The 18,133-nt window shown below is 41.8% G+C and overlaps 1 protein-coding gene across 1 annotated transcript in view; it reads right to left on the bottom strand.

Moving 5' to 3' along the window:
• DGKD (diacylglycerol kinase delta) overlaps nt 1-18,133 on the bottom strand; it is a 58,069-nt gene that overhangs the window by 21,722 nt on the left and 18,214 nt on the right. Inside the window, exons 4-9 of the mRNA XM_058812016.1 lie at nt 5,627-5,731; nt 4,690-4,822; nt 4,027-4,133; nt 3,381-3,506; nt 2,228-2,330; nt 1,552-1,714 (exon numbers count right to left, since the gene is read on the bottom strand). Of these exons, the coding sequence (XP_058667999.1) occupies nt 1,552-1,714; nt 2,228-2,330; nt 3,381-3,506; nt 4,027-4,133; nt 4,690-4,822; nt 5,627-5,731 (737 nt within the window). The remainder of the gene's footprint in view (nt 1-1,551; nt 1,715-2,227; nt 2,331-3,380; nt 3,507-4,026; nt 4,134-4,689; nt 4,823-5,626; nt 5,732-18,133) is intronic.

Raw genomic sequence — 18,133 nt, 5'->3', positions numbered from 1 at the left:
AACATCACAAGCTTTAGTCCTTCTGGGAAAGCAACATAAATCACTGCTCTAGTCCTTGTCTGTTCCACAGGAAGGCAAACAGCTCACCAGTGTGAATTTCTCCATTCACCCTTTCCAGAATAATAAAAACAACCTCTCCTGTTGGAAACTGTGCTTCCTACTGAACACTTTTGAGATCTGGTCCTGCTTTTATTTTGCCTTCATATAACTATTATTACCTAAACAGGATTTGCTGTGGTACACAAAAATCCTTATTTCATCAAATGTTCCTGACACACAAAAGATGACTACCAGAAATGACATCTTATGCTACAAGTCGGACTAGCATCAGCTGAAAATATTCAAATTATCAAGAAGCAGGCTTTACTCTGTACCATCACTTCCTTTTTAAGCAAATATATAAGAACAGCTGTTTTAGAAGTGTGCACCACAGCTCAAGAAGGCAACTGATTCCCTCCTTTCCATTCCTGCTTAAAAGCAAAATTCCTCATGACAGTCAGTCTGGCTGAGGAGGGGAACAAGAAAATACTCAATTTTACAAGTCTTTTATAAATTATTTTTCAGCCAAACACATCCCTTTGACAGAGCACTGCAGTTTTAAATGCCAGTGTTTTGCAATATGCTATGGCAAAGAACCACAACAGTTCTCAGGAGAGCAGAACCCAATGACCACTAATCCAGGAACAGACACTCCCAGATTAAGCCCCCTGCATCTACAGATCTAGTCAAAGAATTGGAGTCACTGTGAGGAAAAGATGAAGGAAATTCACCTTGTGTTGGCTCTTATTATAAGGAGCACCAATTACTGACAAAAGTTACTTAAATCTGATGCAACAGAAAAACATTTGAAAGTGGGCAAACTTAAGACCAAATTTTTCTTTTAAGTGAGAGTTGCAGAAATACACGAAAGAAGTTTATTTCATAGCACTCACTTTTTTCTATATCCACAGATATTCTAGCATAATTTAGCAAAAAGTCTGAAACATAACTTAGATCCAAGGGCAGAAGCAACTTTACCAAACACACTCATAAAAGTCTCTCCACAATATCACCACAAAGTCTTTGAGGGATGAAGTTTCACAGACTTCTCAGGTAAGTTATTTCTCAATAAATCTCATCTTGACAATATTAATTTGCTATCTATGACATCTGTCTGTTCACTGAGTTAACTGAAATTAACTCTTCTTAGAGTTAATTTCATCATCAGGATGCCTGTTAAAAGACACTTTGCTGACAAGTTTTCTTACGGATTCAAGCTTTCCATGCTTGGTGTTCTTCCAGGGGAGTGTTTCTAGAATTCCCCCAAAATGCCTCAAGCTGTCCTGCTATTACTGATGAATGGATATAATAACCTTTTTGACAACATTTTTTGTTTTAGCTAATCAATAACACTTAACACAGAGATAGGGAAACCCCTCCAAACCTCACATGTTTAGTTTTCTCTGAAGAAAAGGTTCCCTGTTATATCTGAGGATGAGCTCAACCAAGTAAATCCCTCATACTTTCTGGGTATTTACAAGGAATTTTTGTTTCCAAAAAATATCTGCCTACCCAAGGTGAGGTCCTCCATTCATGAGGTCAAAGACCTGGGCTGGATTCAGCAGCTGTTTGAATCTTCGTAGAAATTTCACACCTTGGTTGTCTCCACTTTTGGAGTTGACAAAGACCAACAAAGGGCTTGTGCAAGAAGGGGGACAAGTGGCTTTCCAGAAACCTGTTGGGGCAAGGGGAAGAGAGAGGGAGGAAAAGCCAAGACGTGAAGCTGCCCAGGGGGATGGATGGAGAGAAAAACCAACAGCCCACACCCCAGCCCAGCTATGAAGCAGCTAATATTTTCCTTGTGTTTATGGCACTCACTGGGTGAATGTGCACAGCCCTGAATCCAGCATCTACCACACCTCATGCTGCCAAATGTCACACTTATCTCCTAGCAGTATGCCAAAATTTTCAGCTTTCCCAACCTTCCCAAATTGCTTCTGCAATATAGTTATTGTCAATAAATGTAACCAGTTGCAGCTCAGAAAACACTGATATTAGAGGGAGATAAACTGAATGCAAAAGCGAAGCAAACAGTTCACTGCCACACTCAGCAATGGCTTCCAGTGGCAAGTTTTAGCAACAGCAAAAGCAGAATTTTCAGCTGACAGAACCTGGCATTAATAGTGCCAGCTGAAGTGACTGTGACTGAGAGGAAGAGAAAGCAGTGCTACTTACTAGGAATACTTACCATCTGAATCAATGCTGTTAAGAGCAGTAGGAGGAATGACAGACACTTTGCAGAGCCCAAGAGGGCACTTGTTTGGTAACAACTCTTTACATGCTGTGTGTACCTGGGAAAACCACCAAAAAAGAATAAATCAGACTCTTTTGGACATTGTGGTATAATTCCTAAAGCCACCCAAAAGAAGTTGTAAGAGGAAGAATGCAGAGGGGTGAAATCACCAAAAAGTGTCAATTGATACATTTATTGATAAAATTATTTTAAGAGTGATCTAATTAGAGCCTTGTATGAATTCTCTTCTTTCCATTGGAATGTACTTTTCTGCCATTTGAATTTATGAGACCAGCACTTTGAGTGCTGAGAGAACCAGACACCAGATTCTGTGGCTTTAGGAGCCTTCAGGCACTCTGCTTTCAAAATCCCAGCCTCAGCTGAGAGATCTGAAGTAGCAACAAAAGAAAAAGCTGGAAACTCAAGAAAATAAGAAAGCAAAAAACAAACCAGGAAGACATGAGTGGTATAAGAGGTAAAAGAAGAAGAGATTAATGAAGCCACTCAAAAAAGGAAACACAAAGTAGAGCAGGACTTTTCTGGTACACAAAGACTGCAAGATAGAGGGTTTGCTTGGCATTTGAGCCCCCCATTCTAAAAACATATTTTCTGATACTTCTCCTACTAGTATTATAGACAACTGAAAACACAGCAAGATCTGCATCACTTCAATGGTTAGGCAAGAGCAATCTATTGCAGTGGAAGGGAAATTGCTATTATTAAAATAGTGGAGTATTCTTTATAATTTGTTGCACCTTTTCAACCTGTAGAAATAACAAATAATGGTTCCTAAAATCCAATGTAGTCCATGACAGAAGTTTTGATTCATGTCTACTGTACTTAGATTCTTCTGTGAAAGCTCATTCTCAAAATAAAATGAGCTTGGCTAGAAGCAGGATACTTTTTTCAGGTCTTGCTTTAATGTATCACAGCAACACTTCTGAACACAAATTAAATTCCTATTTCTTGCAGAACAATAAAGTCCTTCATGGCAAACACTGACAGCATGGTTAGAGATTTTATTCTAAGCAAGTGTCATTAAAAGAACATATCACAGAGCTGATCAAAGGCTGCCTTTTACTGGAATGATCACAGTTTTTCAACTCACCATGGCTTTGCACCACAGACAGCGCCAGTCTTGCAAACGCAGGACACTGCCACAGGTTTTATCACACACAGTGCATTTGGCACTCACGGGCAGGTTTCCTTCCAGCCACTGATGTGGCATTGAGATCTGCAAAAGGTACAGAGAGACAGAAGCTTAAAGGTACAGGAGGTATCATGACTCTGAGATATATAGAGAAGCAAGTCTTCATATGCACTGTTGAAGGACAGCAAAGGCAATTTCTAGAAAATATCTGAGGACCAATTCTGGTATTTTACATCATGTTCAAGCACAGAGTCATGGTGACTCACCCCAGGTTACCCAGGAACACTGACTAGCATCAGATATCCCAATATGCTAAGGTGCTGTTCCAAACACTCATTTACTTTTCTTTTGCCAAAACTCAGATCAAGTTCCCCATGCCTTCGATTATTTAATCTCAGCTCCCCCAGTCCATAGCAGTTTATTCCTACTAAGGAGTTCCTTACCATCCTGGTTGACTTTTCACACAAAATCTCATGCTCTGACAGCAGAAATCTTTTCCATGCAAAGGCAGAATCTGCTATTTATGAAGTGAAAAAAAGCTACAGAACACAAGGCAGTGCTTCCATATCAAGGTAAGGCTGGAAAAGTTCAAACTAACACCTACCCCATCTTCATCCTCAATGATATCCTTCCCAATAGAGGCCAGAGTTGTCCACTTGCAATTGTTGGTTGCTCGCACAGCACAGCGCTTGTGGGCTTTAAACTTGCACACTAGGGAGGAGGAGATGAATACAATTAATCCTGCCTCAGGAAGTCTAATGTGACAGTGTGCATTTGGCTCCAGAAGAAAGCATGGGTACACTCTATCCTCTTTAGCACCACCAAAATGATCAGCTGTAAGTGTTCTGATCTAGGTATTAATTCTTGCCTTGTCATTTTTGCCAGTTGCTTGTACATAGTTCAGTGACCACCTTGTTAAATTTAACATGATTTACACAGTCTCACACTCCTCTGCCATTTTACACAGTGTAGGTGTCACCACATTCATGTTAGAAACATGAGCTGTGCCAGGCATTTCTGCTAAGCCAAAGCTGGGAAAAAATAACCTCCTGGCACTCAAACATTAAGCAAGGATGTTCTTACAAATACAATTATTCCCATGAAGAAGAGTTTTCTTATGAGTATTCTTTCAGATACCTCAGAAGTGTGTATCTGCTCATAGCAGACACATGACATAAATAAGAGATGGCAGTATCTGGGTATATGAGCAAAAATAAAAATAAAACAAAGCTGTTCCTCCCCAGGCAGAGGACGAGGGCACACCTACCTTCACAGGACAGCCCGTGTGACGTGACCCCAGACAGGGCCTCCCGACACACGTTGCAGTACGTTGGCCGGGCATGGGAGCAGGCGTACCAGTTATGCATCCCTGAGAAATGGTCCATGCTGTACTGGGTAGACTGACCATATAAATGTATTACAGCAAGGTCAAAAGCAGAGCAACAAGACTTTTATTTCTCAGAAGACTTGCATGAAGCAGTCAGAAAAGCAGAAAGAGAACACTTTTTCACTAGGAAAGAGTGCAGAGTGTATAAACATGCACTAGCTGAAACTCAAGGTCTCTAAGGCAAAAGAGACTACCTGAAAAAGCCACACCTTCATTACAGCTCCTGTAGCACCTCTCATCCTTGTCTTACTACAAGTGTGTCTAGGGAAATGAACTGGAGAATTTATCTGCTGGAGAATTTACCCCACTTTTTTGTCAGATTAAATTTTCAGAAAGATCAGTTCCCCAGCCTGGTTCATTGTGTAGCAGAGAAATGCTTATGCCAGCATAAGGGAGGCAAGCATCAGAGTGGGGAAAACATAAGACAGCTTTTTGTGGTGGCACTGCTGCTCTCACTCAGCCCCAGGAAGCAGGTAGATGCATTGAAGCTGGCAGAATATCAAGCAGGCAAGATGTGACTTCGGACAGGGAGGATAATTGAAAAATGAAAAGACAGTGGGAGGGGAACTTGGCTTCATAACCTGTCCATGCTCTGAAAATTCTCTCTGAATTCCCAAAGGGAGCATATACAAAGCCAAACATTTTTTGGAGAATCACTTCAATGTATCGGGCATAAATTTTACAGAAGGTCCTAACACTACTACCTATTCTAGTGAATAAAATTACTTCTATTGAGCTCACTAGAAGCTGACTCTCAAAACAAGCTGTGATCCAGCAGAGGAAGCACAGAACACAAAGGAACACATTTTCCTATTACCTCAAAATGTTCACGGTTTTGGACAGTCTTCAGTGCTGCAATCCAATCTTCCATCTCCTTTCTGTTATCAGCACAAAGGATGAGCTTCCGACATGGAGTGATAATCTGCAGAGAGAGAAAATGAGGAGTGGACACGGCAGTGAGAGACAGCAAGAGAATACCTTACCACCAGTGCAGCCTGTTGAAGCTGTTTCCAGAGCTGCACAATGAAAGTTATTTGCACCTCTGAACTGTGTTTCTCTTCCACCACAGCACACCTTAATTTCTTCCTAAATGTACAGAATCACCAAGATTTTAGCTGCCATTCCCAATATTGAATTGAGTAAAGAAATCTCTCATACCTAAATAAAATCACAACACAAATCAAGCACAAAGCAACAGGAGTAATTATGTGCAGACCTTGCATAAGTCTTTTTAAAGGACTTACTGTACTTTCAAAACTGGTAAGAACATTAAGACATTTTGTTAATAGCAAAGTATACCAGTTTCTAGCAATTAATGAATCAGATAACAAACTCTACAACATCATTCTAAAAATTTGGTTAGTCACGACAATTTGTTTAGTCTCCCTCATGGAGAGGGGAGAAATAAAACAAAATAAGCAATTTGAACCCTCATGTTTCCTGAGGGCTTGTTCTACATACCTAAAAGATATTCTAACAAATGTTCCCCTATCAGGCTGAAGCTGTGGTGAGTTTACCTCCCTCCAACAATCCTGTCCTCAGTGTGTCTGTGCCCTAGGCTAATTCCCATGCGTTAGTTGCCCTATGTTAACTCAACAATATTTTAACAAACCAGCAGAAGACACACAGGGTGGCAAAAGCTCCCCTTTGCCCAGGGAGGCACCAGGTCTCTGTGTCCTCTACCACCAAATCCCTCTCCTTCAGTCAGCTGGGGGCAGCAGAGAGAAATAAAAGCTCTGCTTTTCAGAAGACCATGTCTACTGTTCTCACCGTTGCCCATTCAGCTGGAGTCCAGACTTGAGTATACACCAACCCTTATTCTTCCTAAGACTGAAGTATTTGTTCCCCACAGTGCAGTTATCTCACTGCCTCTTTTTCCACACCTCTGTACTGATTTCCATCAAGCTGACTTAAATGAGATCAATACTGAAGTGTTTGCAAGACCTGGATTTAAGAAAAGCTGCATTAAGGTGGAGCAATGTTAACAAAAATCAAAGGGCTCCCTTTTATGTCAACTCTAAAAATTTCTAGCAGTCCAGACTCTCCTACACTCCTGTACATATTGTATATGAAAAAAATTGTCTACATCATCTGTTTTCAAGCAAATTCTACCTAACATCTGAAAGAATGGACTAAACTAAACTAGGATTGTGTGAATCTCCTGAGACCCAATCATTCAGCCAAAGTTTTGTTAATGAACACTAAAACACCCACATATATCATCCCAATACCTGATATTCTGGTTTCCCAGTCTGTTTCTCACTTCTCTCATCATCATTCATAACACAGATTAAAAATAAAAGCCTCTGAAATTGAACACCAAACTTTTAGTTGATGTTGAAGTGCCTCAGAATGTCCGCCAAGAAATGTGGATGTAATGTCAACAAAAAAGATACACCTGGAAAGTTCTGCTTTATTTAAATGTCTTCGGTTTTCAAACTGTATTTCTTTTCATTCACAGACTGCAGATTCCCCTGCAATAACAGCACCTTACCCAGAGGCATGACCAATACCTAGAAACCGGTGCTAGAGACACACTGAGTAGGCAATGAAAGGAGCTAAATCCTTTTGTAAAGAAAGGACTGGCCATTCATATTAGAAACACAGTTTTAGCATTTGAAGCATTCTATCTTGGACAAAATGACCAGATCTGTATCAACTGTAGCACACAGAAGTAAATATTTACACTATTTTAAAAATAAAACTTTGAAGAACTCCTTCTCTTTTCCCTCACTTTTCTTTAAACATTTCCAGCTTTGAAAAAATTTATTTCCAAAGAAGGTAATCACAGGAATCTTTCTTCTTCCTTGGGAAAGCAGGCAAGTGTATATTATTTCCATCAAAAATTCTGCTATATAAGAATGGCTGCCCTAGAGAAACTTTTTCCAGAGCATGAAACACTGATGCATAAATCAGTTTCAAGTTACAGAAGAACAAGGAACATGTCTGAGTCCTGCTAAGAGGAAGCAGATTTTTCCCTGGAAGTAAAATCAAGGTTAACTAATTTGTTCAGACACCACTGGGCCTCACTTTCTTCCTGGTAATAAGGCCAAGAACATCTATAGTAGCACACATACAACAGCAGCACATACAAAGTCCAAACATCCCAGGATGAAGCATCCAAGGACCTTTCATGGCTGTAAAACCAGCCACATTCTCTAAGGAACCACAAATTCATTTGAGTCACTGGCACGTCTGGAGCTCTGGGGAAGAACAGCTTCAGAACACTCCTATCAGTGCTGTCTCTTTTCCTATTTTTCTGCCTTTTTGGGGGGACAGAAGGAAAATGCAAACTATAGCATAGTTTTTAATCACAGTGGAAGACTAGAAATTTAAAACACTGACATAAAATACAGAAATGCAGACGTTCCTTTGGTAAGAATTAATTTCTGAGGGTACTGACTTTCTGGATAATTGGATAGAACATCCAATATAGAAAGCAGCTAATTCCTTCTTAAGTCACCTACTGCATCATCTTAAAAATCCCCACATTCAGTGTTAGACAACCCTCTCTTCAAAGAACAAAGTCAAAGTTTATAAGACAAGAGGATAAATAAAGAGATCAACAGATTTTCATACATGAATCATCCAGATAAAGAGTCACAGAATTAAAATAAAGAGTCTACAAACTGCAAATAAAAATGTAACTGTGCAGGATAAACATATGAAGAGCATTCCCCATTAGTCAGTTCAAAAGCAACATTTGCACTTGGATTTATTGCTATCAGCAGAGATGGGAAATAAAAGAATAAACCTCTTTAAAAAGCTTGCTCCTAAGGAGAACAAACTGGGACAACTCAGACTTCACTATGAAGGATAGACAAGATTTTAATGTAGCTAGTGCAGCAATTATTTGGGGAAATGAGGAAACCATCCAAACCAGTTTTCCTGATCAATATGCAGCGGTACTAGAGTTAAAAATCTTAACAAGGAATCAGGAATCCAGAAACGTGTTAACAGCCCCCTTCCTCTGCCGTTCACACACTGCACATCCACCCCCAGCCCAGCCCGGGTACCTGGTGAGCATCAGCCCCTCGTGCCTGCCCTGTAGTGCAGCAGCTGCGGCTCCTTCCTGCACAGGCAGCACGTGTGCTACTACACTCAGCTGAGCAACAGAAGCTCTCACACTCCTGCCACTGCTCCCTCCCTCTCCTTGAACCAGCTATTTCAGCTCCAGACATCCCCGTATTGAAGGATACGGACAGAGGGGCAAGGCTGTTACATACACTGCACTGTTCAGGCAAGAGCAATGATCAGTTTAACATCTCACACAAAAATTAAATCATTCTTGTCATCTCAAAAGAAACCCCACCAATCTTCCCCCTGGAATGCTGTCCTTTCCCAGCCAGGAGTCAAGGAGCTCACTCTCAGCTACAGCTGCAATGAGCCACCACTCTGGAACACAAGGCTTGGTTATCCCTGCTGGTGAACATGGCTACAAACGAGCATGGTCCAGCTATTTTTTAAGTTCCGGCTACAGCTTTTGACTAACATCCTGGAACAGTATATTCCACAGGATGACGACGCACTAGGTGAAGCACCATTTCCTTTTATTTGTTCTAAATTTACAAAGCAGTAATGTCATCCAGTGACCTCTTGTTCTCATAAATGGAGAGCACAAAAACAACAATCTGATTGCTTCTGAGTTAGGATGAGGGCTGCCTTACTAGGAGTTAAAAAAAAAAAAAACAAAAAAAAAACCAACAAAAAGTCCTCAGATTTATTTTTAATCTCACAGATTTTTGGCCTGTTCCGGGATTGGCAGAACTCTGAGCATTCCTGCCCCAAAACAGCTCAGAACTGTATCTAGATATGAGCAATTATGCAAATTAAAAGTGCTTGTTCTGCCTAAAAAGTAAATATTAAAAACCTTCTTGATCCTAAATGTTACTGAACTTCTGGGTGTGATTCTTTAGATTTCACTCATTAGTAGAAACTGGGTGTGCAGTGCTCACTGCATGGTGATATGACTGACATCTAATCCTGACCAGAAAAAAAGAGCTCCACAGTCATGGGGGGAAAAAAGGCTGCCAGTCCCTCTAATCACTCCTGGAGAGCCACAAAAACACATGGGAATGGCAGGAAGGGCTAAAAACATTTCAAATGAGGATAAAGATTAATGATGAACTTCTCACTGCATGTGAAACCCCTGAAATACATTTTGCAGAAGGAGGGGTGGTAGTCAGGTCCCCAGCAAGTAGTTATGTGCCCTCCATGAGTCATTTCAAGTCTATTAGAGAAATTCCCAATTTTCAAGCTTGCCCACTCTAAATCTAAAAAAACCTGTATTTGAAAATAACCATGCCTTCATTGGCTGTCTGGTGCAAACACAGACACTTTTAACACTGAAAATTTAACTTTATCTCCTCTCTCTCTCACACATGGTCCATTCCCTCTTACCAGCTGTTAACCCCCACCTCTCATGTTGACCCACACTCCTCTGTCCAAAACTAATACCAGTTTACTGACATTTCAAATCCAGCCAGTTAACAAACAACAGAGCCAACCAAAGAAAACTCCTCATTTCATGTTCTAAAAATGGACTAATGTCCCTGGATGTCCTTCCCTGATGAACAGCTGTGAATAATCAGATCCAAAAGGCAGTCCAAAAAAGACTCCTATATTAGACCAAATTTTAAACAGAAATCTGATATACTTCACCCTTTGTTGTACTGAGCAACCTTCCCCTCCCCAACAGCTGCAGAATAAGCTTCATCCTCTTGTCTTGCTGCCACCCAAGACAACTTTATCATCTCTGCCCACCCGGGGCATTTTCTGGCTGCCCAGGAAGTTCTCAGCAATAAACTGACAGTGTAGTCAAGCATGGCCTGGGACTGTTATCAGAGTACATCTGGTGAGCTCAGTGACCACAAAAGATGGCAAAGCAAGTTAAGACCACACTGGCCCAATCACAGAGCTGACAGAAGAAATGCTGCCGGGGGAGATGGGGTGGGGGGACATTGAACATTGCTAAATATAATTTTCCTGATGTGTACATTTCTCAGAATGGCCAAATGTGGGGGTATGAGAACACCTGCTCATTCTGACTGCTTCCTTTTACTCATATCCTGTTGCAATATAGACTTGCATTCAAAGGGGCCAGCCATAAACCCCCCCCAAGAGATCCTGCACTATTCCAAACAGTTGATGACTTGAGTACAGAGACAACAGGAATTTCTAGAGACCTAGAAACTAGAAAAACTTTAAAAAGCTGCAAATCTTCTGTTTGATCATATATGGCAAAGGTAAGGAAACCACTCCCCACCTGTAGCTAACTGCTATGTCTGCTCTGTATGCTGGAGAATGATCTTGTTATCCTGAGAGCCCAAGATGCAGGAAGGAAAACTGGTGAGACTGTAATGAGGACACAGCCATTTTTCCACTTCAGCTCCTGTTTCAGTGAGAGCAGTAGTGAAATGAACACTGGAATACAGTAAAACACCTCGCCTGTATTCATCAGCGAGGGTCACAAACCAGCAAATCCACTGTGTTTCAAACACAATTAGTGAACCCACACAGGCAAAATGGATTAAGTGTGGATTAGCAAGTGCTACTCTCTCAGCAAATACACAAAAAAGAAGACTGTGAAAAAGGGAGAATAAAACACAAATTTGAGATTCAAACCAGCCTGTCTCAATTATGTCTATTTCTGAAACAATCTGGAGCTCAGCAGCAGGCCAGCAAAGCCTTAGGCAGTGAGTCGGTATGACTTTAGTGGGGCTCCACAGTTTGGAAGAGAGCAATAATATGAGTATCAAAGACTCATGAGGGTCCAAGCCTTGCCTTCTTCCACAGACTACAGCCCTATTCTATTTTGCAATTCAGCTTTCACCCTGTTTTGCCAACAAATTCAATCCCATTAACTCACTGCAGAGGTCAGGTAGAGCTCTCTAAACTGTACCAATTCTTTTCCCCCAAAACCTGGATATGGGAAAGAAAAAGTAGCTTTTTACATAACACTCGAGAAATGTACCAGTTTTGTGGGTTTTTATTAATGCAAGATCTTAATTTCCTGCTAAAATTACCATCTTCCACCTATGGAAATTCTCATTTCCACCAACTAAAACAAGTCATTACTGGCCTTACAGTTATGCCAAATTCCTTTCCCCCCTTTTTTTTAACAGCAGTAACAAGATTTTCCTCAAAACCCTAAGTGCCCAAATCTCTGTTCACAGTACATCAGTTATTTTATCCCTGCATGTGGCTGTTTTACCTTCATTTTCAATCTATAAAATCCAGGACAGCTCATTTCTATAGGAAAGCAGATCCAGCATGTGTTGTGGTTCTCTTTAGGACCATTTTTACATTATTAGGTTCACATACCTTGCAATCTGTCCCTCCTGAGCCAGGGCAGCAGTGCATCTTCTCTGAGCATTAGCACTGGCACATATTGCACTATGCTGTGTGCAGGTCAAGTTCAACTCGCACTGACCCTCCATCTGGGATTTCTCCAGTCCCTATCCTCCCCCATGCTGCAGCGGGAAACTAGACCAGTCCCAGCGCTATCCCTGGGAAAATTATCATCTCTCATACCAGGGTCACATTCCTACAGGCTTCTGGAAACTGTTCCTAAACAAGGCACATTCCTTTTCTTGCCAATTGGTAAGAGGAGCACAGACAAGAAGAGGATTTTAAGACTTTAACAACAACTTAACAGATGTCAAAAGCTAGAGCATGCCACTGTTAGCAGGTGAAAAAAGCAACTATCCTGGTAGTTCAGGCCTGTTAATCCCCAGAGATCTCCAAGGATGGAGCAGTACCTAGTGGGAATGGATAGAATGGCTGTACCAAGTGCCAAAGAATCCTAGCACAGCTCCATTACCCACACACCCTCCACCTCATGCAGCAGATGCACATGCACCTCTTTACCTGTTTTCCAAAGGACACAGTCCTGCCAGGAAGAGTTCCTAAACAGAACCACTCTGTTCAGAAAGGGCAGCCCATTTAGGAAGGTAAAGGATATTTCAGAGAAAGCTTCCTACTCACTCAAACTGAAGTAAACCCATGAAGAACAGAGCTGTTCTTCATGGGGCAGAGCTGCTGTCTCAGTGGGCTCACACATGGCAAGGCTGGCACCCAGTAAATCACAGCACTGGGCAATAAAAGATCCTACCAATGGTAGGAAAATAACCTATTACTGAGAGTTTATTGTTAGTAGCAGCTCCTCACAGCTCCGTAACTTCAGCAGTGTTGAACGGAAACTGGTAGCTAGCACAAAAGGAAATTAATAGCTTTCAACAGCTTGATGAACCCAGGAGCTTTCCACACTGGGCCACCAGGCTAAGACAAGTCCTGTTCACGCACCATCACAAGCACCTGAAATAGGGAGGCAGCATTTCTGCAAGGAATGCTAGCAAGCCTCTCCCTGCATAAAAAGGAATGTTTTCCTTCCAGAGCAGCTTCTATGTAAAGCTGAACATGTTCTTAAATGACCACACATTGTTCTGCCTTTGTGCCCTCACCTGGAAGGCGAGAAGCAGCTGAAATCTGCAGTCTTGCTCAGAAGGTAGGTGAAACCGCAATTCAGCATGACAGTTGCAAAGAGATTATCAAACAAAAGCTTCCAGTGTTCAGGCACAAGGGCAGACATTATTTCAAAGCTGTAAACTTCCCTCTATGAAAGCAAAAGCTCTTCAGTCTCCTTCACTTTTCAGCTCCCTGTCTATCCTGTCCCACAGTAAAACAGTTGAAGCTCAGTCTGACGATTTCTTACAGTGGTTTCATCTCTCTCAAAAACGCCCGCATATTTTTGAGTCGCTCTGTAACGTACAGTAACAATTGCCAGATGTCTCCACCCACAGCAACATCTTCCAGACTCTCTAACTCTCCTTCCATGTTTATCTTCTTTTTGGTAATTTTTCTCCAGATTTTTCCTTCTTTTGTGACAGCAGACTAATAACCAGCTCCCACAGGAGGCTGGATTAAGAGTCCCAGAAATCCTTGACATGAAAAGATTTTAAAGTACGATTTTCACTGACTAACAGTGACTCAGAATGGTCTGTTTACCAAAGGGCCTTTTCTCAAGGAGAAAAAACTGAAGTCTGGATTACAAACTACTAAAATAGCAAAGTATTTTGAAACTGCAGCAGTTCTGACAGGAAATGGGGACTGAACTGCACTTAATGAACGAAGGTGAAAAACCAGCAGAGCAATTCTAGATACGGCAATACACCACTCTACTCATCTTTTCATTTGCTTATAAAGGAAATTCTGACAGCTGCCAATATAAACAGACTACAAGCACTAGCAAAGAGTGTACAATTCCTGAATGTGTACACACATGGGTGTGGAAAAGACAACAACCCCCAGCAAAAACTGAATTTCCAGCATGTGCTCCAATTTTGCCCAGTTCAGAGACAAGAGTTTAAAAACAAGGAAAAAAGAACCATCCTCTTTAGACGTCCCTCTTTTTTAATCTTCCCCTATTCCAAACATTAACAGGGCAATCCATGACTGTGTGAGAATTCAGGACACCTGGGACTAGCCTGTGTCACTATGCCTCCAGATCAATCACTCTTTTTGTCCAGCTGATGCCTTCTCTCTGGGTCCCTTTACCCTCTAGTTGAGGAAGCAGGGGAGGAAAATCCTCTCCCTTGCTAGAAAGCCCAGTGACTCCCTGGAGCACATATTCAACTCCATTTTTTTCAGAGGGCTAAAGCCACACAGGGAAGTTTTGGGAATCTGTGTCAAACTACGCAGATTTTCCTGATCTCTATCAGCCAAAGCTTAAAGTCCAACTATGACTTCCTGCAAACAGTTTGCAACAAAAGTTCTTATATTCTTTCTCCTCATAAAAATAAGTGACATGCTCTTTCTCAAAGTCTGTATTTCAAACCAGCACAACCACCCTCTGATCTGGGTTTCTCTTGTTCCAACAGTGCCTTACAGACACACAGCTCCTGTGCTAGGCAAACGTTCTGTAGCTTCAGCAGCTCTATTTTCCTTCAAAACTGAACTCTTCAGAGAAGACTTCACTGCTTCTCTACTGAAAGAATGTATTTTAATTTAAAAGCACCTACACAAATAATTCAGCTTGACACAAAATCATGAACTGGCATAGGCACTTTCACTTCACTGTGCATGAACTGCAACATCAATAACATACTCTTCTCATCAGGAAGGACTGTCAGCACCTCGATTTTTTACCCAAGCTCAAGCATTTTGCCCTCTGTTTATAGGAAAGTTTACTAACCCAGAAATGAAAATTTATGCTATTTCTCCACAGCATCAAGTAAGCCCTGGGACAATACAGCAAAAATACACATTCTAGAGGAGGTCAGTAAAGTAAAAGGTCACAAGGCAGAAACCACCAACTTTGCTGCTGAATAGAGTCAGTACTAAGTAACAAGGTTATAATATGAAAAAAAATGTAGCACACCTCAGGCTTCCATACAGCTGGAGAATGGCATCCATACTCCTTCTCAGAGATGACTGCACTCTCTCATTCAGGGACACCTGAATCCTGTTCCTCAGCCTACCAGAACCACTGCTGCCTCCAGTCATGCAAGTGCTCTGCAAGAAAGGTATTATTCTAACCTGAATACTTCCTCTCTCCTGGGACCTTGGTCAGGGTGAATCATCAGTTAATAAATAGTATTTCTTAACTGGGTGCAGTATTTCTAACAGCACCACAGGCACATTTCCCTTTACTCCTCTTCTAGAGAATACATCTACATGAATCCACTCAGGAGAGAACACCTGAACAGTAAGAGCTTGCAGCAAACATATGCCAAAGAACCTGAGCTTTTGATATCTGTTATGCTGGCACAGGTGCCATGTTTCCCAGTGCTCAGTCCAGAAAACTCACACTCCTGCTCTTACCTTTCACGTTCAATCTTCCTCTACACTAGTAATCCAGAGCAGCCTACTCCCTGAGAAAAAAACCTAAACAGATTGCTTGCCATGCAAGGATTAGTCTCGTCTGTGGTCAGTCTCTCTGAGCTACGTACCACTTGCCACAAGCTGATTAGCTGCCTGCTTAAGGAGGAGCTGGGATAAGTTTCCTTCTGACGGCAATGAAGCGGAGAGGCAGGCGCTGACTGTAATAATATGCTGCTTCCTGTCTGCGGCTGAGCTGAGAGGTACTTCCCAACAAAAAAGGGTTTACAGGAGCTCAGGAGCTCAAGCTCCACCTCTTCCAGTGAAGAGCCATTAACTATGGAGGAGGGGTCACTAGCATGGCTCCTGGCACTCAAAAACATGCACTGAACCAGCTTCCATTTCACCAAAGCATCAGAAAGAAGAAACCAAACGACACAAAATTCCCTGTCCACACAGAGGATATTTCTCCTACAGGATCTCAAAGCTCTGAATCAGATGGGATAAAAAGTAAATGCTGTAATTCATGTTACGTGAATGAGGGTGAAAGTCCACACCACCATTTGGTAGCAATAACTGGAAAACATTTACCAAACCACCATGTGAGAACCATATTGGAACACAAAATATGTACCTGGGAAGATATTATGTCCTGTCCAGGCCCTCTCCTGATGATCACAGGTGTTTTTGACTAGTATTAAAGAATACTTACCTTTATAAAAATCCTCCACAACGCAAGAAAGGGTCAATGAACTGATAAGGAATCACTTCTTTTAACTCTACCAACTACACTAAAGGCAGCAGACTTAACTCAGTTGGTACCTTTTAAAAAAGAGCAGATTTTCAGCCCACACACCAGTCAGAGGAGGAAGAATTTATTCACCACATAAGCATTTACAAAACTGGGCAAAAGGAGACAATCCAAAGTGTTTTCAAAGACTTTTGAGGGGACAGCTCTGGTGGCAAAGTGTTGATCTGAGCAACAGGCAAGAGAGTGTTTGGTGTCCCCCAGACCTTTTAGGTATCACAGGGGAGAACAGGCATGATGGATGGCTCAGGTCCTTGACACAGGTAAAGCAGATCATTTTGTGGCAGAGATCAGTAAAACCTAGGCTTCCCAGCATCATCTTCAGAAAATGCTACTTCAGATTAAAGCATGGAACTCACCCTCATTGCAGATTTTGTTTTTATGCTGCTCACAAAACTGCAGGCTAGTTTACCATGAGGGCACCTTAACAAATCACATTACGGCAAAACTGCACTGTCCAAGAAAAAACTGCTCATGGAAAGAGCTAAAGTCTCACTGGGAAGACACAATGTACCCAGTGTGATCCCAAATAATCTATCAGCTTTTTAGAAAATCACAAGAGGTTTTGAGGATATGGCTAAAAAAGCACTGCTCAGAAATCAGGGCCAGGCTCTGACCTCACCCACCCAATGTTGGTGATTTCTATTTTGTTAGGAGTACAAAATAGCACACACTGTTTGAAATAAACACATTCTTTGAAATAAAGGGTCCTGAACTACCAGGACAACACACTTATCATTGCATTTGTGCCACAGCAGATCTTCTCTAAGACCCTGTGCAAGACAGCAACCCTAGAAAAAGGCACTGGGGAGAGATCTATACACCACGTACCAAGGGATCATACATGGAAAGCACCTGTCACAGCCCAGACATCCCAGAAGAATTTACCTTGTAGACACCTGACTCTGAAGGACAGAGATGGCAGAGATGTGACAGAACCAGCAAATACCACACCTAGAGGCCTAATGAGAGAAGAGAGCTCTGGCATGGGGCTGCTGTAAGATTTATTCCCAGAGGCCTCCTGTTAAATACCTCTGCAGCCACACTGCCAGACCTAAAGGAACAAAGCTAAACATAAAGCTTTTTGTTACACATCAGGGGATGGAGCAGTACAACACTGTAAGCTCAAAAATGCCCCATGGCATGTGCTTCCAGCCCATTCTATAGCCATCTATACATTAACTCTGGGTAGCAGTCCTGAAAACTGTCCCCACTGCAAACAGGATACACTTACTGAAGAAATCTATGCAAGATCAACCAAGTAAACCACAGTGGAATTTGTTATTACATACTTTCTTCAAAAGGAAGAGGTCCATGTCTTAAAACTCACTTTTCTTGCTCTCCTTCCTGCTGAGAGCAAACAAATTACCTGTCAGTCATGTCCTATGTAAAAGGTTTACTGGAAGCTATTTTTTAACCTTACTCCTCTCTCCATGCAGCACAACCTTTGCTGGCTTTATGCTCTGGTTTTCTCCTCTCAAGAGGCTGCCTCCCCATGCTCCTCAATGCACTTCCAACAGTGCTCTTCTGACTGGTCAGTCCTTATTACCTCTTTGTTTTGGATGAACATTGTTCCTCCAAGTGGTTTGTCTAATGTTTTTGTTGTTTGTCTTTATGTCAGGAACTTAGGGGTGTCATTCAGGCAACCTGACCTGCAGAATCTATACATTAGGCAGAACACACAGGACAGAGGCTGAG

This window comes from Ammospiza caudacuta, chromosome 11 (assembly GCF_027887145.1).
Source record: "Ammospiza caudacuta isolate bAmmCau1 chromosome 11, bAmmCau1.pri, whole genome shotgun sequence".
Lineage (NCBI taxonomy): Eukaryota > Metazoa > Chordata > Aves > Passeriformes > Passerellidae > Ammospiza > Ammospiza caudacuta.
This window is presented reverse-complemented; position numbering and strand designations above follow the sequence as displayed.